Consider the following 21,489-nt stretch of genomic DNA (forward strand, 5'->3'; position numbering starts at 1 on the left):
CCAGAACGTGGCACGACACGTAGAATGACGGACTAAATTAAGCCGTAAGAAAAAGGTTGAGGGTTGAAATAGTTATTTTGAAAGTTTAGGGATGAAGTTATTCTTCGACTAAAAATTTGATAACAAAATAGTCTATTCTGTTAAAGAAAACTAATTTTTCTTTTAATTTGCATTGATTTTCTACAGAAATTTGATCTACTTTTAACAACTAATTATTTAGTATGCATTAGTATTTTCTTTTTTTTTTGTCCACCCCCGTTTCGCCACTGGGTATTTGGTTCTTTAGTTCGATTGATTTTTTAAGAAATTCGATTTCTAAGAAATAAAAAACTATCGGTTGAAAAAATTTCAGGAAACGAAGATTTCCGTTCTAGGTTATCTTGGTTCAGTTGTGGTTTTAACCGAACTAACCAAAAAAATTTAGGAGAAGCTAATAAAATAATAAGAAAAGCATACATATTCTATAGCAAATTTAGACAATACTTCCTCTATTTTAGAGAATTAGGCGTATAGCCTGCGCATTTGCGCAGCTAGTATTGAAAATTAAAAAATTTGCATGTCCTTGTATCCTTACTTAAAAATTATATTATTTTTTACCATACATCACTATGTTCATTACCGTAAATTATGTCTTATTGTTGGTTAAAACAATTCAAATATGATCTACCTATAACAACAATTTGATTTGTTGAGCTTTAATAATATTATGCATATAATTATTCTTATTTTTATTTTATAATATAGATTTAGTGTTTATTAATAATATAGATTTGTAACTGAGACATAGCAAAATTGTATTTTATGTTTAATTTTTCATAATGGCATTGGTGGGTGATTTTTAATTAGGCATAGGGGTATTTTAGGCTAATTTTTATCGTAATGGCAGTGGTGGTTAATTTTTATTTTTTTTATTTTCTCTGATTAATGTGGGAATTTCTCCATTTGTTGGCCAAATAATAAGATAATAGATAATAATTTATAAGGGAACAATAATGATATACTAAGAGAAATACATAGCAATTGATATTTGACACATCACATATAAACTAAATATATTCTTGCAAAATGCAATATCTATGTAATTCGGTTAACCTAGAGTATGAACCAATTTTATTTTCTTTGGTTATTTCGGTTTTATGGTTTCTGCAACCAAACAGGAATCGATTTTTTTTTCCGATCTCGGTTTTGGTCCGGTTATTTCTGGGTTGCATCATCGGTGACTGCAATGCAAAGACCGACGGCGATGCCCAATGCCCGGAACGAGCAAGGTCCGGCACATGCCTGCTGCCCGGATTTGATTTGATCCGATCCGGCCGGCTGCGTGGGAGAGAGCCCATGCACGCAACTCCCAGAGAGGAACTGCCACTGCTGGAGGCGGCGACTTGATCCGATCCCCAGGGACACGCCTTGACACTTTGACAGAGATACGCTAGTCTATTCGAGCTCATTTCGGTAGTGGTGGTGTTCGATGCACGCGATCGTCGTTGCAAACCGCCGCTAATTTTTTAAGTTTCTCGAGAGACTTTGCAATAAGATTCGCGCGCGCTAGATTTTTTTACCAGTTAATTGGATATTTGCTATTTAGGTAGCTAGAAGAACTTTAGCTGCCTGCCAATTAGTTGATGGATCCAAACCAATCGCTATACATTCGCAATGAAGCTATGACTCTGTTCAGTTGGCTGTAGCTAGTAGTTGGTGCTGATTGCTGATAGTTGGTGTTGATTTGTTGTCAGAGAAAAGTACTTTTTTCTGACTAATGTTAATTAGGTGTGAGAGAAAATCACTGCTGGCTAGCTAGATGACAAGCCAGTATATATTCAAAAAGCTAGCCGTACGCTTAGATAGATAACATATATTGTGAGCGGGTTGAACGACTAGCACATGCAAAATTATTTTTATTTTTATATCCATTTGGGAAGAATGGAGCGATAACATAAATCCTGTTTTGCGGCAACGTTTCTGATGGCTTCTTCTCCTTGGGTTCCACGAGAATTTCGGTCGGTGTGAAGGGAATTTGTCCCATGAGCACCATGAAAAGTGTAAGTGTGTGTATGCGCGTAACTATCGGATGCCGTTACTTCACGTGCTCCATGACAGTAGTGTTGCCTTAAAAAGTCCATTTTGAAATTATCGACGAGAAAAACATTGGAGGAAGCTTCATCACGTGAAAGCGCATAGAAGCTGGATGGAATCGTATATATGTCATGTAAAAAAAGATCACCAATTGCAAGTGCCACTACAAGAAAATGGCTCATTCGTCCCCAGTAGATAGTACCGGTCATGCTTTGGTCAGGTACTAAAGTTGTCTCGATGCCACTTTAGTACCGGGTTTAAATTTGAAAGCTCCCAAAACCATTTTAGTACCGGGCCAAGCCACCGACCGGTACTAAATGTCGCATTTTAGTACCGGTCGGTGTTACCGGCAGGTACAAAAATGATGCGTCCATTTAGTACCGATCGGTAACAAATGCAACATTTAGTACCGGCCGGTGGCTTGGCCCGGTACTAAACGGTCCTCTAGGGGTTACTTCAAAAAGAATGCATCTCCAACACAGTCACAAGTGATGCATAGATGGGATGGTAAGGAACGCTCGCGCGAGGCTAGAGGTCGTGAGTTCGATTCCCACGGACCGTGCACGCGCATATTATGCGCGAAATTCGCGTGACTTGTGACGATGCACGTGTGCGGGGGCCTCCTAGCTGCTCAACACTTTTTTCATTTAATTTTTGGGCGTAAATGTTTCCTTTAGTACCGGTCGTTTTGGCCTGTACTAAATGGTGTGATATTTAGTACCGGCCAAGCGGTACCGGTCAGCCGCCTAGTACTAAAGAGGGCTTGCTGACCGGTACTAATGTTAGATTTTCTAGCAGTGTGCAAAGTCACCGGAAAAAAATGGTCAGCAACTCCCGGTTTGTTGTTTGTGGAGGCAGATATTCACGCTCTTGATGAATAAGAATAACTAGGGAATATATGTTTTTTTTAAAAGAAAGGCCCTTTTATTCCATTTATTTTAGGAGTTTTTCTTAAGTGTGCAGCGTGCTCATTATCTGTTCTCTGCATGCACACTTGCTGTGGTGATTGGTAGAAGCCACGTGTTCCGCATCGTCACGTTTCTAAATGTACTAGCTAGTAGTTTTGGGCTCACTGCAAGGCTTAATTACGTGTTAAAAAGATGATATTATTATAGATACGATTAAGCTAGTGATGCGATGAACTCCATCGATGGCTATGCATTCAAAAGTCATGTGGTAGTGCTAGTGCTAGTGCTAGTGCACGCCCAAAAGTGCACTTGTTGACCGCCCAACCTCACATGAAAACACCAAAGCAACCTGCATGTCCTTGCTTGCTTGGACCAGCGCACAAACCTCTCTTGCTGTTAAACTACTATCCCTGCACTCAAAAATGATGTGCATCATTGGCCACTGCATTTTGAATATATTTATCCATCAATTCCAATAAAATTTTAAAGTTATAAATGTATTTTATGAATATTTTTTCAGTTACGCGCTAAATATTTTGAAAACTATTGATAGTCGGAGTTTCAAAAGATTGACGGGACTTTCCAATGGAAACTCATCTCACCTGAGGGACAGAGGGAGTACTACGAAGGTACAGTATGTGGAGAGAAGCAGGAGTCCCTTCAACAATATACTAAACTACCAACAAGCTTGAGGCGAGCAAGCATGTAGCTTTTCAGCTTCACAAATATTGGATCACCTCTTTTTTTTTTCTTGGAACAATCATGGCTAATCATCGGGGCGCCGTTCAAATTACTCGCTGATTCGTAGCTAAATTTAGTCAAACCACCAGAAAAGAGCCCATGGATCAAGGACGATGATGGTAGTGACAATGATGATCTTCGCTGTGCCATAAGCAAAAAAAAAAACCTTTTGGGTCGTCATGTGTAATTAGGGCCTTTTTATCATCACTGACGGCATGCTTAACCCCATGCTGCTAATTGGTGACATCATGAACCGCCACATGACTGTGAATCCCTAGGTGTGTGCGGCGTGCCAGCAAGTGATGACATGAGCCCGAGCTTCTGGAATCGTGGTCACGTGCCTGTGGGGCCCGGGTGTGCTGACGCTGCCACGTCATCACGTCAGTCACCAGTATGACAGGCACGTCTCGACACCTCGCCGCTGCAAATGGAATCTCGCTACGTCCTGCCAAGCACGGCTAATACAATTTGAAGCAGGCATTCCTTTTTCCATGAAAAAGGTAGCACAAGAAATGGAAAAGCTGTAGTATCTTTGTCGGTCGGTTATCTCCATTTGATGAGCAAGCTTGGGAGAAAGGGGAAGCGGAGGAATCTCAACAGGAAACCGTTTAATTTCCACACCTAAGGGAATTAGTAATGCAACAAGATCGTGCACTAAAACTATTAGAGAATCTGAATCTATTATCTTATTATTTGGCCAACAAACGGAGCCACCACGGAGCCACCACGTTAGTTTTTAAGGCCTAGAAATTCCCACGTTAATTGGAGAGAAAAAAATTAAAATTACACACCACTACTATTACAAAAAAAATTAACCAGAAATACACATATACATGTTTATAAATTACCCACCAGTGCCACTAAAATATATTTCTATTTATAAATATCGATCTATCCATTATTTTGTATTACTCAAATCCTCTTCCCCGTCACAACACACACGAACGCGAGCCAGCCCCGGTGGAATTTTGATTCAGCGACGGAGATGCGGCTCGGTGCTGGAGATTCCCCACGCCGTAGCGCCCACACGCTAGCGGCGGCGGAGCACGCAGGTCACGTCCACGCGCGGCTCCACTCAGCACACCGGTGGCGGAGCTCGCAGCTCCCGCTCGGAGCACCCGGCCAAGTGCCCGCACGCCGGCGCCGCCGGAGCCCGCGGCTCCCACACACACTGCCCGCGACAGAGGAGCCCGCAACGCTCGTGGCGGAGCGCCGCCACGGTGGCGGAGGAAGCTTGCAAAATTCCGGCTGGGCAGGGAAAGACGCATTGATTTTAGTTTCATATCCTGTTCAGTCCATCACCCATTGACCCGGTCCCAGCCGCGCCGTGCCACGGCCACTGATGGCAACAGCCGGCACGGCCGCTCTTGGTTAGATTGGGAAGGAGACATACAGACGGTAGAGGGGATGGCCTGTTGGACGTGGAACAGCTATGCAGTGAAGAGGAGATGGAAGAGCTGGCTGATTGGGATAGCAAAGGTGTTAGCACTTATTGGATATAGGAGAGGAGGCGGCACTGATAGTGCTGATTTGGAAAGCAAATCAAAATCTTCTGCTTGGAATTCGGAGGAGAGGGGAGCTAGCTGCTCTTGCTTTGCTACAGCTCATTGATCTGCTCTTGCTTGCACAGAACGAAGACAGATCGAGGGCGTAGGGAGGTGGAGGGGTGAGCTGTTGCAAGCAAAAACAGAGGAGGAAGCGAGATTGGATGCAAGAGGAAGCATTATAAGCTCAGAGCTGAGGAAGATCGAGAGCATGTGCTGCTGTAAGCTGTTGTCTGCAGCGGCAGTTGCTATGCTGTTAGGTGGAGAGGAAAGGACGTTAGAGGATCACGGATTGCTGTGTGCTGCAGTGCTTCTTCGGGTGGAATAAATTGCAGAGAAGGTCTAAAATTTAGACCCAAATGAAACATTTGGGCCTAAATTTGATCTAAAAAATAAATTAAGCTTATAAAATTTGGTGCAAATGATTTAGACTATATGTAGAATTCAATCTATTATCTTATCTGATTATTTAGCCAACAAATGGAGCCTCCACGTTCGCTCTCAAGGTCTAAAAAATACCATGTTAATCAGAGAAACAAAAGAAAAATAAAATTACCCACCACTGCCATTACATTAAATATTAGACCAAAATATCCTTAAATAAAAATAAATATAACCCACCTTTGCGATTAAATAAATAATTAAATTCAAAACATAACAGCTTTGGTATGCTACGAGCTACCCTTACACATAAATAAATATAACACACCATTGCCATTAAATAAATACTTAAATCCAAAACATAACAACTTTGGTATATGCTATGAGCTATGAGTACCAAATACAGAGGAAGAGATAAGAAATAGAATGATGCGATATATTTAGTGTTGCAGCGTCTTAAAAGAGGAAAAAAATCCCAAAGGAAATGCCATGAGAGCTCCAACGCCCATGTCAAGGAGGAATATGTTGATTCATGAGGCGACGCCAGAGGATGATGAGGAGCAGCAATGAAATTAAAGCCTCTGCCATGGGTATCCATTGTGATGATGATGACTCTCCAACCTCAGCAAGAATCATGAGTTCATCATCTAAATACCAAGCACATAGATGTGCAGTAGAAGCACGGCCTCAAAAGTCTCGACCTTCCACCGCAGCACTGCTGTATATGTCAATGCACCTATTGTCGCAAATGGACTTAAGGAGCATTAACAGATCGAGAACCTGCTGTCATGGAGATGAGCATACTTCTAAAGTCTAAGCGCTGAGTTCATCAGCATCCACGGAGCAACATCATGTTGGTGGGTCGTGGACTCAATCTATATTCCACACACCATTACACCAAGCGCGACATGCTGGCCTACAGGTCAAAAAACATCGCAAGAACAATAGTTTGGTGGAGTGGGGGCAAGCTACAACATCAAAATAGTTGTGCAGATGATCTCCACCTTCACTCTCAGAGCTTATAAGTTACTCATATTAATCGAAAAAATAGAAATTACCCCACCACGTTCCGATAATGATTAATGTAAAATATCTTACGCCCAAATAAAAATAAATCCAAGGGCCATTATGAAAATTTAATCTAAAATATCATTCATCTATGTACAAATTAGAAACACATACTATTAATTAGAAAATTAAATAATAAACAATTATTCAATCAGACTATAAGGAAAATAAAAATATTTATATGAAAAATAGTAGTAAAACTTAATCAGGCAAGATCTTAGTATTTGGACAACAAAAGGAATCTCCATGATCTCTCTCAAGGCCCAGAAATTACCATGTTAATCAGAGAAATTAGAAAAAATAACAACTTTTGGTTTTTATGGGTATGTTTGAGAATGATTTGTGATATAATGGCAACATAGATTATCATGTATATTTTAACGGAGTCATGACATAATATCCTATATATAGATATAGCGAGATAGATCATGTACATGTTTGAGTTCACCGGGTCTCCAGGAGATACTGTATATTTGAATGGATCAAAATAGAATATCATATGTATTAGATATATAGCGAGATAGATCATGTCGTGTATTTAAATTGGCCAGGAGGGCTGCAGGGGATATAACAAAACATCAAACATGGAAATAAATGAGTACTTTACCATGTTGGAATAGAATCTATCAAACACTAGGTAATCATGAATCATGATACAAAGCAAGCGGATCATAACGGTAGGAAGAGCTTCCAAGGCCGGGTTCCCACGGGTCACACAGAGAGACACCGTCGCCATTGTCAGTGGGTCCGGCCGGTGATCGCATCATATCAAATTTGCAGCTGTGGAAGTTGTAACGGGTAGCCAGCTCAGGCTTAAGAGGAGCAAACCATCACCCTCAAGGACTCCGGGAAGCTGACGTAGTGGCCACCAGATGCGAATAAGCTCTGAAGAAGCTAGCGTGATGACGAACCGCCGATGATGGAATCGGCCAATTCTCTCGAGCTCTCTCTAGAGGACGAAGAACTGGAAGGTGATATCTGATTAGGTTCCGTGCTACAAACAACGCGGAAGCAGAGTTTCAGCAAATAGCCGGAAACCTGTACTAGATCACTGCTGGTAGCTAGATTCTCCAACATCAATCAAGATTGGTGCAGGGATGACATCATGAGATCATGAGAGAGAGAGTATCATTAGGATAACGCAACAATTAACCGTGAGCGCAAGTGGCTAGCTGTGACAGACACGCCGAGTTAAAACGCTTAATTAAGCGTAACCGTCATCATCTGAATGCATCAGGCGCATTAGCTTAATTAAGTGTAACTTGACAGGCTGCTTTCAACCCGCAGGCCGAGCGAAACACACCAGTAGTCTCGCATGACGGCGAGCGCAGACGGTACCAACATTGCTGATAGAATCTTACAAAAATAGTAAATGATATTAAGACTTTTACAAAACAGCTTTAAATTTAAAATTTACAAAAGAAAAGATAGTAGCGGAAGAGAATCTAACTTACAGAGCATTTTTATTGGAGAATAAATAAAACAAACTAAATAAGTCGAGAACTACCGAGACGTGAAGACAAGGCACCACATCGAGCCCACCGATGTGAACCCTAGCTAGCTCCTATACCTGAAATAGGGTAAACAACAAACCCTGAGCAACTAATACTCAGCAAGACTTACCCGACCCGTGGGTATAACTTAGCCCACATACGTAGACATGCAAGGCTTTTAGCTGGTGGTTTATTTTGTAGAAAAAGCGACTAAAGTAATTCCTTAATTTCAATATTTTAGCTCCAGGTTCTATATAAATTAACTATAATCTAATATTTGCATAAATCAACTATAGCAAACATAGTGGTGCAATCAATTATGATTCAATGTGTTCATCATATATATATATATATATATATATATATATATATATATATATATATATATATCATCCCATCATGATACTACGATGCGACGCAGTGATCAAGGTGCTCATATCCGAGAGCGACTGACGGCGAATCGATTCGATTTAACCTTGCAAGGTGTACCTAACCAACACGGCACGTGTATGCCCTGTTGGACCACACACACCAACCCTTTCACTTCCCACCTCGAACTACAGAACCGCCCCACCTACATATAGTCACTCGAGCTCAACGAGAGACCACCAAAAGTAAACATATGCATCCCGTTTCTCCACGACTACTCGACTCGCCCTAAGGGTGGTGATGAAGTTCTGTACTTTCGAAGCGAGGCAATACTAGGCTTACCGGTTTCGACTACCTCCTACTCCGGCATGCGGTTAGTACAGTTCAAACATGATTAGCAGGGCCAACAATGGTACGGTCCTTAACCGACTCAGACGGGACTAAGACACCCAGGAACCCTGTCCTGCTGCCCTACCTATACATCATCATCAATTCCCATCCGGTCTCAAATTTCCATGCATTCTATATCCATTTCAACAACTCATGTGTCAAAATATAAATAAATATCATATCTCGCGACTAACCAGAAATTACTCGACTTCTACACATCCTATATCTCGCGAGTGACAAGAAGTCACTCGATTTCTACCGAGAACTCTTAAGCATAGCATTACTATTGTCCTAACATACTAGTATAAACTCAAGGAAACCTAGGGATCATGCAACTAGGGTTTCAACCAATTCCTATACGTAATGCACAAGTAATAGAAATATATATAGGTGTCATAATTTAAATTAATAGGTTGTGCACCGGGGCTTGCCTTCGGGCTGCTGCTGCTCAGGACTAGGCTCAACTGGGCCTTGGGCCGGGTCTTCACGAATACCTTCTCAATCTTGCTTCGCCGATCCTGGGCTTCACGATCCATTCGTGGACGATGTTCTCACCACGGTTACTATATGAATGCATATGGAATGCCAATTAATGCACAAGAAATATGGTGCTGCATGGTGAGGATCGAGGTTGCAGTATATGATTTATATATACACATAGAAGCTAAAATAGTTAATCAACCCTAAAAGATTATTTTAAAAGATCTCTTAGTTGATTTGGAAACAAAGCTAGTTTAGGAACAATTCATATTAAACATTACTTTTTATATAAGAAATTAATTATTATTATTAAAACTATCTAGGTACGCCTAAGCAGGACAACTCAAAAATTAAAACACTACAACCTATGCATTCGGAGACTCCGAATATATGCCCGGAGTTTCTGTACTACTACTACCGGTCAGACCGGTGTCCCAGACCGGTCAGACCGGTCCTATACTAATATTGGCTATACTACCGGTCAGATCGGTTACCCGACCGGTCAGACCAGCCAGTCGAAAATTAAACTCCCGTCAAGTCCTAAAACACTGGTATAGTTTTCTAATTTAATTTAACATGACTCTTCTTAATTGTAAACTATCCCTTAACTTCTAAATATACTAACACATGGATGAATCAACTAACACCTCAAACTATGTTTTCTAAACATGAAACTTTTACGGTAGACTACACATGCCTAAATCAAACTACTGCCTAAATTTTACAATTTTCAGACAAATAGATTGGCATAAACAACTTAAATAAGTCTAAACACCATTTAACTTCTAACAAGGGTCAAAAAGAACAATTCACAAGAATAAACAATTTTCCCATGTAGAGGACAATTCACAAGAATAAACAAATTTTTTCATGTAGATATAGACGTAACTAATCTAACAAAGCTAGTTTTGTATTTTTAGGATTTTTCCTTGATTTGTTAGGCAATCTACAAGTTTACGTCAAATGAACAAAAGGGCCCTCACCCTTTAACTTTGCTACTAGCAAAATGAATTAACTAAATTAGACCATAAATACATCCTAGTGATGAACATACTCAATATAGTGCAACACAGGATATATATCTGGAATATTCGGGCCATTATCTGGAGTGTCCGGACCCCCAAGTCCGGAGTATCCGAGCTTATACCCGGAGTTTTCCCCGGAGTGTTCCAAATCCGGAGTATCCGGGCTTATACCCGGAGTCTCCGGGTATACCTAAGCAGCAGCCAACCTTACGTGTTCGTGGTGAACGGCGGCGCGTGCGGTGCACGGAGCAACGGAGAAAAGGCCAGGGAAAGGGGTGGGGAAGGTGGAGGAGCTCACCACGAATCCAATTGTGCGGTCGATTTGGGCGGAGGAAAGGGGCGGAGCTCCGGCGGTGCTCCCATGGCGGCCGGCGATGGAGGGCCGATTCTGGCCGGGGAAGGCTCGAGTGAGGCTTGGGAAGGTGCGGGGGAGGTGGAGGACAAGGGAAGGAAGGTGCTCGTGGAAGGAATCGACGAACGGGGGCCGAAGGAGGGGGATCAAAGGAAGGGGGCGACGGCAGAGCGAGCGGACGAGCTCCGCTCGTCTCTGGTCGATGTGAGGAGGAGAAAGGAGGAAATGACAGCCGGGTCCCACAAGAAGGAAAAATATCTGGGTGTTACACTAGCACAGGATCGGATCAAGGAGGCGTTGCATTTTTCAGGCTTCAAAGGCATCGATCAACGATTAAACGCATGCGCACGTCATGCAGCTCCCTGAAGCATCTCCACTCGCAAAGGAAGTTGAGTGTTGGCCCCTAGCCAGCTATGCTAATTATTGCAGCATAAATAAGTTCAATATTCAAAACTCCAAAAGCCATGACCAGGGAGTTACAACAGATACAGTCAAAGCCTCAAAGGTAAGCACGTTGGATCAAATGACCAGCACTTTTCAGTGTTTATCATGCATTTGTCTTTCTTGGATCTAATGAAGACATTATCTTTTCATGAACACCTCATGCTCACAACATTGAAAATTCAGACTAATCTGATACATTTTCGTCGCTCCGGCAGCATCTGCCTCTACCTACCCTGAATAACCCATGCATGGTAGCTTTGCTTATGCTGTCTTTTCAGTTGCAGGGCAAAGGATATTTGCTGAGTGATTACTATAAACTATCATGAGCTACTACTCCATAATAGTTAGTACTAACTCATACATATTATGTTGTTTAAGGAAGATCTCAAAAGGCTGGACAACAAGGCGTAGATTATTACCAAATATTCAATTAAGTTCCATTGGGTCAGTCCGAGGTATGCACATCAGAACTCATATTTTTTTTATTGTTACAACACAACTTATCTTCACCTCGATTGTATGTACCAACAGTATACAAGTTTAAATCATATAATTAACTATTTCCCTAATTAAAATAGAACCTTAATGAAAAGATACAAATCCAAAGTACAATAACATAACAGAAAGTATTAATCCAAGCAGGTGCGGAGGGCGCCGGCAGCGCAGGTGGCACTGGGAAGAAGGTGATGGGGGTGGGGGTGGAGCTGGAGCTGGAAGGCAGAGGGGGCGAGAGCGAGGAGACACCGGAACGCACACGGATACAGGGGTGGCCATGCGGAGGAGGAGAAGAAGAGGGTGATTGGAGTAGTGGTAATACTGCCTACAAGTAAAAAAAACATTTTGGCATTGACACAATCCTCATAACTTTGATTACTACAACAGCACTTTAATGAAACTAAAAAATTTTAAATTGACATTAAAAAAACAAACTTACAACTATCTCAAAATGATATCTAATTCAAACCTAGAGGGAGTTTGAGAAAAATACAATTATTGGTTCTCAAAACATAATTTTGAGTACGACTTTTATCTAAAAATATCAAAAACTATAAAAGGTAAACTTTTATACAATTACAAGTAAAATAATTTACCTATATATTAATATATCCACACTTAAAACCTCAAAATTATTTTGTAATCAACGTTAAAACAAAGAACAATCTCAAAACTTGAGGGAATATGAAAAATAAATCTAATTATTATATGGAGACAAATGACTCATCAAAACACTTTAACACATCTTGATTTTCCTAAAAACATATTGCTTTATGAGAGCCAAAATTTAAAAAAAGTTGTAACCTAATAGATACTTATATCTAGCCGCACGAGTAATAAATAGAAACAATTAGAAAAAGTAATGTTATAAATAGTAATATCTAGCCGCGCAAATGCGCGGGTGGTCTTCCTAGTTTAAATAGAAATGGAAATTCTCATGACAAACCAAAGAAAAAAAGCACGAGAATATGTAGACTAAAAGGAGACAATCATATTACATTGATTTGAGTTTCACTTTCCACAAATTGAAATCAGAATAAATCCTATGGTTCTACTTTCCAACTCTTGGAAAGCGGCCTTAGGGCAGTCCCAACCCTCCATCTTAGCTGGTGTCCATAGAATTAATTAGAGTGACAATTAAGCAAAAATCTGATGTGGCATGGAAATTAAATGGCATGAAAATTAAAGAGGTGAGAGAATGAAAACTTAGGAAACTGGGTCTCATGCACGAAACCGGATCGGCGCGTGGACCAATACGCTAGAAATGGGTAAAATTAGCGTTGGACTGACTCGTCGTTTCTTCGTCCCCGATTTTCCTTGACCTCTCGATCCACTGCGTCGCCGCCATGCCCATCCCGTGCACCAGCTTCTTCCGCGTGAGCTATGGAACCACAAATCTTTGGCGTGCGAATCCTCTTGTCGCCAAGGTGTGTTGCCAAGGTCCGCCTCCCTCTATCTATCTATCTCACAGTTTCCTTTTCCCCAATCTCTTCCTTCTTCAATCTCTCTGCTCGCCAGCTACTGAGCTACAATCGGACAAATCCATCCCCAATCTGCTACCCTGCGCCATGGCCGGTGCTAGCCGCGTTGCCGCCTGCGCTCGCTTGCCAAGCTGCAACCATCCGCCATGCTCGAGCTTCCCGCCGTGAGCCCCGCAGCCACTACCCACCCACAAGCCTCGTCGTTGCGCCGGCCGGCTTGCCGCCAACAGAGCACCCGACTTGACTGGGAAGAGGGGCCGCCTCCAGGTTGAGTGTTCAGAGACGATTGGTAACATCGATTGAGCTGCAACTTCTTGCATCCCGAGCAGATAGGAGCGCTTGCCCTCCATCGATTGCTTGCTCAGTGAATTGGATTTGGAGAAAACAAGAGTTGTTGCTGCAGAGGTAGATTCAGAGCTTTGATTTGACAGAGATGGAATTACAGAAGACGGAGAAGAGAGGGAACCATGAGAGGAAACGACTGAGAGGAGAGAGAGGGAGAGGACGACAGGTAGGGAGAGAGAGTATAAAATTTATTTTTGATACAAGCGAAGAAACTCTGCATTGGAGACTGCAGTTTCTAACACTAGTGTCTTGCTGATGTGATAATATAGACACTATCTATGGATACCATGGATTGGGACTGCCCTTATGTATGCCTTGTGTTGGGGATTGCCACCTCCTGGCTGGAACTACTGAAGGTGGCGAAGCAGCCTTCGGTCACTAATAAAACTCCTTGAAAACTGGTTCCATGTCTTCGCCTGCAGAGCGAGAAGCGCTAGTGATCAAAGGAACGCAATGGTGTTACCTCAAAAAAAAAAAAAGGAACGCAATGGTGCCCTCTAGGAACTCCGTCAACCGCGTAAAGAAAGAGGAGCGTCAAGTCCGCCGAAGGTTAACGAAAGTTTTTGGCGATCCTCCCGAAGGTCAAGGTCACGTAACGAATGAGGACCAAAGTTGGACGACACTTTCGGATTCACGAGTGAAAAGTGATCATATATGTAAGCAATTTGTATACTTCCAACCTAGAAAAATGACCGTATGTTCAGAATATTCTCTAAGTACAGTGGACAGGTGAGGCTATTTTTGGAATCATGTAACAGAGGTCGAGCGTATAATAAATACTTCCTCCTATTTTTACCGTACAGGTTGATTTTCCCCTGGAACACGTGTATTTTTTTCACCCTTCAACCTTCGATCCATTCAACTCCTTTTCTTTCTGTTTGGCGGCGATCACAACTTAGATTCCAACAAAAGCGTCGTATTCCTAGCTTGAGAAACAACATCATACCCACAAAGAAAGGCCCAGCACCTCTGCGAACAACATCGAGAACGAACCTCCGGTACTGCACGGGGTTAAGGATGGATTCGGATCGAATATGGATGAAAACGAATCCAGATGTTACCTTTTACCATATTTTAATTTGGATACGAATGCAAATACAGATCTTCTCAAATACAAATACAAAACAGATAGTTCGGATTCGGATTCAGATCTGGATACCTTGTCGATTTGAAACATAGCACCAAATGCGAGTACTAATTTACTTTATTAATGATTTTTTATTAGATCGGAATCATGTTACAAGTAGAGAGTAAAAGATTAGAAGATAATCAATAAAAAAGAACATGTTTATCTATGCATAGCTTTTATATTAAATATATAAAAATATTTTAAATGCAAGTAAATAAAATTGGGCCGGGACTCAAAAGAATTTTACCAAGTGTTTGTTCCTGAACGAGGGAAGTGGAAAGACAAAGAGGGATAGGGAGTTCGCCGCACTCGACCTCGTTAACGGGAGAGTGGAGGAAAAGGAGGGAGAGAAAGCCAGTACTTTCACGACCATCAAACATTCCAAGACATCTCTTCAAGACTATCCGACTCACTTTCCCGAATCTCAAGGAACTAACCGTAAGATAAAGAGGTGGTCGAATACGGCCACTCATCCGCTTCCTAGCCGTAACAGATGGAATTGGAATCTCACTTAACGAAAGATGCAGTATGCTTCATTCAATTGGACAGCTTTGCCCATCTCTTGACTGTACTGACCCATTCCTACTGCTTCTTTGATTAATCACTTCCCATCTATGAATTATGGATCCAATTCGGTATCTTGCGTAGGAATTCATGTTGTCAACGAGGATCTTAGCCCCTTGTTCGAGATCGCCTCTGTGCGGTGAACGCTCAAATGTAGCTAACATCAGTTTTGTCCAGCATGTCTGGAAGCACGGGAGAACGTTCTTTTGCTGATATTATTACCAGTATTCGATACTGGGTTATTCATAGCATTACTATACCAAAATAATTAATAATTAAGATATATAAAAAAGATTTCACAATTAAATAAATAAGTAATTTGACTCATATAAAATTGTTTTATCATTAAATAGATATATTAAAATAGTTAAACTTAATTTTTATATCATTAATAATATTGGAATTAACATTATTAGTCATCTAGCTTTTTAAATAATTTAAATGATGTCCATCATTGAGTAATTAACTATAAATATTAATTTAAGATGGTTTCACTAGTTGTTTTTTCTTTGCCGATACGGATATGATCAGCTATTCTACATTTATTTCGAATATAGATATGGAATCAGATATAGAAAAATTCTGAAAAATGGATTCGGATAAATTCTGAAAAATAGATTCGGATACATCCATATGAAATTTATATTAAAATCGGATAAAAATACGGATATCCATATTAGCATTTTAAACTGATACGAATCGAATAATTCGGATGTTGAGCTATGTATATCCATTCTTACATGGGCCCTATCACGAAAAAAAGGAGAGATGGTTGACACTTACAGTGAGGGGCGGCCGCTGACGGTTTCAGCCCCTTGCGTTCACGACAAATGGTGCTCGTGCGGCGAAGTCACTCATGCCATTGTTACATCCCGGCCTCTGCCATTTTGCACCTGTGCAGAGAGCACAACTCCATCTCCTAAACAAGCCTAGCACGTTGACCCCGTCCTCTAATCACATCGCAACGCGCCAAGGATTACGTGCAGATGCTCATTAATCTACCGCTAATCGCCTTCATCCCTCTCCCCTGTCGCCGTCGCCGTCCGCCCATATAAGCCGAGCGCCCCCTCCCCACGGCCCCGTCGTTCGTTGCCAGAGAGCCCGAGTCCCTCCCACTCCCAGCGCGAGCGGCGCCCGCGGCGAGTCGGCGACTCCACCGCCAATCGCGCGCAGCGACTGGACCGAGCTGGTTTCTGCGGCCGCTGCCGGTTGCAGGGGATGGGCAACTGCCAGGCGGCGGAGGCGGCAGCCGTGGTGATCCAGCACCCCGGCGGCAAGGTGGAGCGGCTGCACGGGCCGGCCACGGCGGGCGAGGTGATGCGCGGCAACCCCGGGCACTACGTCGCGCTCGTCGTCCTCCGCGTCTCCAAGACCGATCCCCGCGGCGGCGGGGGAGGAGGAGCCAGGGTCACCAAGGTGAAGCTCCTCAAGCCCGAGGACGCGCTGCTGCTGGGCCAGGTCTACCGCCTCGTCACCTCACAAGGTGCGTGCCTGCCCTCCGCTTCGTGGCCCGATTCCTCCGCTCCGGAGGAGACGAGCTCATCCGTTCCCCCACTGATGCTGTCGGCTGTCGCGCGCGCAGAGGTGGCGAAGGCGATCCAGGCCCGGCGGCAGGACAAGGCGCGGCGGTGCGGGGAGGCGGCGGCGGCGCCCGACGACCGGCGCCCGTCGCCGCAGCCGGGGCCCGCCGCCGCCGCCGACCAGGTGAGCGCTCGCACGCGGCTCGCTCGTCCCCTGTCCGGCGCTCGCGTTCTGAGCGAGCGAACTGCGGGTTCCGGACTCCGATGATGAATCGCTGACCCGCCGCGGTGCTCGTGCAGGAACGGAAGCGGGCAGAGAAGGCGGACCGGCAGCACCGCGGCGGCGGCGGCGGGGCGAGGGGGCGGCACTGGCGGCCGTCGCTGCAGAGCATCTCCGAGTCGGCGAGCGGCGAGCTGACGCGACGCGCGCCGAGCCCGGCTGCTCCCCGGCCGCGGCGAGCGGCGAGCGGCACCGGAGTAGCAGCAGTGTAGAAAGAGTTTCGAATTGTAGATGCAGTGTACATTGGGCGACGGCAGCAGGAGCATGCTTGCTTGTCTCGAGATCACAGCACAATGCTCTCTCTCGTCTTCGTCTCCCTCTCGCATGGAGGGAGGCCTCAGCCCAGCCCGGTGCCGCGGCAGCAGGCGGCGTGCGATCGCCGAGTTGCCCGTGCTCCCTGCTGATGGTGTCGCCGATCGCTCAGGTGCGTGCTGCGCACCATCATGACGAGCGAGCAGAGCGATGATGGGTGCGCCAAAAGGCCACGCCATCGCCAATTCGCCACGGCCCCGGCCTGGTGTGTGCGTGCGCGCGTTCGCGTGATGCGAAAAGGCCAGGGGAACGGGGCGGTAAGGCAAAGGGCGCGCAGCAGGAATCGGACGTGTAATGGTGCGTCCGGAAAGCCTCCCTAGCCCGGCTTTCTCCGGCGTGGGCGCGTGGCCAGGCCAGCAAAGCAAAGGTCCGGCTGGTGCAGCAGCAGAAGCTAGCAACGACCGGGAAAAGGCGTGGGATACCTGGGGTGGTACGGGGAGATCACGGGGAGCAGGCCGCCAGTACAGCACTCAGATACAAACCACAAGATCCAAATCCTCTCGGCTTTTCCTCTCGCTTTTCTGCTCTTCATAGCCACAGCTGAAGCGAAAAAGGAACTAGGAGTACTCAGAGCCCGTTTATTAGTTACCAAAAATTAATGCATGATTATACATAAGTGCTACAGTAACCCACATGTGCTAATGATGCGGTCAAAGTCCTCAAAAGATTCATCTCGCGGTTTTCAAGTGAGTTCTGAAATTAGTTTTTTAATTAGTGTCCGAAAAACCCTCCCGACATCTGATGAAAGATGCCTTCCCATTTCCTGCTACCCCTTCCCATTTCTTCGGAAACCGAGCTGCTCAAGTTGCCTTTGCATCTCGCAACAGCTGGGTGGAACTACCAGCTCTTGGCAACAACACTGTTCGTCTGCAAAGCGGACTGTATTGCAGATCGACGCTGGGCGCGCCGTACGGAACATTGTGGACAATGGGCACAGTAGAGGCCAAATGGCGGGTGCACGGTGGCTGTGCTGCCTGCTGCCCACTCTTCAGAAAATGCACGCATATAGCTAGTATATGTATGTACAAATAATAATGGCTCGCTCACTGGCGATCATATCTGACCCAATATATAAACTGCACGTCCGGCTCCCAACTGCTCCAAACAAGCAACTCGAGTACTCGACCGCAGTCCGCCGGCCGGCGCGCTCCAACGTACGTCGCGGTCGGGAATATAAGCTAGCCATGTGTATATGCGTATAAACTGGGGCGGCGGCACGAGGCGTGTGTAGAGTACGTTGAAATATTCTTCCGATCCTTTTGCAGCACGAGTTTTAATTTATTTGTCGATGGATATTGATTGGATAGACTACTCTATTGCTGGGGAAGGTGCACGGCCATCCACAGCACGCATGCAGTAGCGGCCAATTGGCGGGTGCACGGCCGCCACCGCCCACCGGCAGCGGCTTGACTTGGTACGCACCGTGCACGTACGCTGCTGCCGCCGCTCCTGCACGCAGCATGTTTGGTTTGTTGATTGAGCAGCGATATAGATTAGTTATTATATATATACACAAATGCTGAGGTGCTCCTTGCATTGGTTAGCTGATACACTGCACGTAGCGTCACGTACTCCAGCTCCCCAACTGCTCTAGACAAACAACTCGCAGTCCGGCCGGCACAGTTCAACGTCGCGGTCGGGGAAAAGGCGTTCTATATGCTTATGCAAGGACAGCAGCGGAGCCAGCGTGGGGGCTGAAGTCTAAAGCCCCCTACCCCTAAGAATTTCATAGAAATTTGAGTGAGGAAGGAAGGAGAGGAAAAGAAAAAAGAGAGATGAAGAGGAAAAGGTAGGCTGGAAGAAAAAAAAAGGGGGATAATTAAGCCCTCTACCTTCAATTCCTGGATCCGCCACCAACTAGAAGCAGCACAAGGCGTGCGCATATCAATGTACTAGGTAATACCCCACGCGTTGCTGCGGAATTTCTTAAATAAAATTTTAACGTGAAATTTGAAAGTAGAAAAATTAAGATGCTTGCATGGCAACATTCAAAAAAAAATCGGTGGACAGTGATGTGTCATTTGATATAATGGGTTCCTATATGATGCGGATAACTTACATGTTAAGAGAAATAGAATTAATGACTTTAGTAGGTGTCATCTATATAGGCTATATAGATTATATGAATTTTACTTGCATATTATTTTTTATCAGGACCCAGCAGAAATTGATAAACTAATAGAATAAACATCAATAGAATATTTGATCACATTATAGAAGAATAGGTGCTCAAAAAATAGACTATGTATATGACTTTACATTAAAGATTAAAAGTATTGCAAAAATAGAGTATGTCTATGACTTTACGTTAATAGATTAAAGATTAAAAGTATTGCACATAGTAGAGATGATATGGACATTTTTTTTTATTGAATCTCGTAAAAATCGATAAGCTAATAGAAGAAACACCAATAGAATATTTGATCACGTTATAGAAGAATATGTGATGAAAAAATAGCGTATGTATATGACTTTACTTTAGTTAATTAATTAAAGATTAAAAGTATTGCATATTGTAGAGATGACATGGACATTTTTTGTAATTAATAAGGTAGTTGAAAGTTAGTGGGACACTTAGTGGAGAATGACGTGGACACTTTGCATGAAGAGAGAAATAGTTAGTGGGTGCCATCTATATAGAATATATAGATTTACTTTCTTTTAAGGAGTTTCGTCAATGGGTATACTTATTTGCTCTCAATTTCTCCATAATGCGCGCAATATTCTGTCAGATCTGATTTCTAAGAGGTACGCATCCATTTCTAGAGGGAGAGGCCGAGATGGGTACTATGGCACACAGAACAATATCCTCTAATGTACTCCTTAATAGGTCAACAAGAGTGTGGATGTTTGGTGGGTGTCACGAAAAGGCTTCGGTTTTGCTACATTTGTCGTACAGAGATAATTCCGACCGGCCAGAGTTGTCTCGTCAAGTTGAATTGTGTGGCTTACATCGATGTCCTAATCCGATCGACCTGAGTTGTTGAGTGGTGTTGAGTTCGGCGCGTGTTTATGCTCTAATCCAACCCGCTGGTGTTATTTTTGTAATTTCTTTTTTCTTTTGTTGCCTTGTTATGGTCTCTCAGGGACATAATTTTGTATTTCTCTGCTATATCAATAGAAACACACTCGTCAAGTGTTGTTCGTTAAAATAAATTGTAAACCATATGTTTCAAAGGAGCTAGTAGCAATTTTGCTGAACTCTATTTATGTAAAAAGGAGGAGCGAACTGAGAGTAGCTCAACTGGTTTTTTGTGGTGGAACTTACCCATCCAGGATCGAGTCATTTACAAATGCTCGCATTTTCTTGGATTATTTAGTATTTAACCGACACTATTATTTTAGTAGTAGGCAACATGCCTGTCGACAACAAAACGATTTTTGTGGCTTCATCAATCTCGAGGATCTGCTGACTCCGTCTCTTAGAGGGGCGCATATGAATTGAGTCGCATGTGCCAGTATTCAAACTTTTGTACTGTCTTCCGAGAAAAAAAAAGAAAAAAAGGAAATCCATTGTTACCTTATTATTTTTCCGCTTCAATTGTTTACAGCCACAGTTGCAATGCCAAGGTTCCAAACAGTGCGTTGACAAGATGCCGGCTTAAACTAAACAGTATAGTTGTACAAATACTGAGAGAGGTGACCAGCCACAATATATAAAAATAGTATACCCCCCACTGCCCCACTTCTCAGTTGTCACACGGAGCATGAAGTTTTGAACACTGACACTCATACAGTTGATCAGCAAACCCATCTAACAAAATCGCAGTATGAGAAAAAATGTACTTTCAAGATACCTCACGCTAATATTTGCCGATAAGATCTTGATGAAGATCATGTTACTCGAGCTGCCTTTATTTTGTTATGGTATAAAGGTACCATTTGTTTTGATTGCAGCAAGCAGCAGGCTGCTCTCAGCAGACCCGATCAACTTCTAGATATCTTTCTGAGATTTTGTTCGTCACTGTCATGATGTTAGGAAGAGATGTCGACATGCAGAAAAGGTGAAGCTTAGGGTGACATGTGGCATCAAGAAGGCTGCTTTACATCTCCCTCTGGATCAGTGGATTGGAGGTTTGATGATTGCCTTGGACA

The 21,489-nt window shown here is 43.5% G+C and overlaps 1 protein-coding gene across 1 annotated transcript; it reads left to right on the top strand.

Annotated features, from left to right (window-relative positions):
* The first annotated feature begins 16,165 nt into the window (after positions 1–16,165).
* LOC120678636 lies at positions 16,166–17,589 on the top strand. The gene is made up of 3 exons (XM_039959886.1): positions 16,166–16,765; positions 16,865–17,031; positions 17,103–17,589. Exons 1-3 carry the CDS (start codon positions 16,501–16,503, stop codon positions 17,292–17,294), a joined length of 624 nt encoding a protein of 207 aa, XP_039815820.1. The 5' UTR covers positions 16,166–16,500; the 3' UTR covers positions 17,295–17,589.
* The last annotated feature ends 3,900 nt before the right edge of the window (positions 17,590–21,489 follow it).

This window comes from Panicum virgatum, chromosome 6N (assembly GCF_016808335.1).
Source record: "Panicum virgatum strain AP13 chromosome 6N, P.virgatum_v5, whole genome shotgun sequence".
NCBI lineage: Eukaryota > Viridiplantae > Streptophyta > Magnoliopsida > Poales > Poaceae > Panicum > Panicum virgatum.

Bases quoted from the DNA above. Each gene is read 5' to 3' on its own strand.
- LOC120678636 (XM_039959886.1), top strand. From the start codon at position 16,501: ATGGGCAACTGCCAGGCGGCGGAGGCGGCAGCCGTGGTGATCCAGCAC. The intron at 16,766-16,864 runs GTGCGTGCCTGC...TCGCGCGCGCAG, and splicing joins CCGCCTCGTCACCTCACAAG to AGGTGGCGAAGGCGATCCAG. The intron at 17,032-17,102 runs GTTCTGAGCGAG...GTGCTCGTGCAG, and splicing joins GTCCCCTGTCCGGCGCTCGC to GAACGGAAGCGGGCAGAGAA.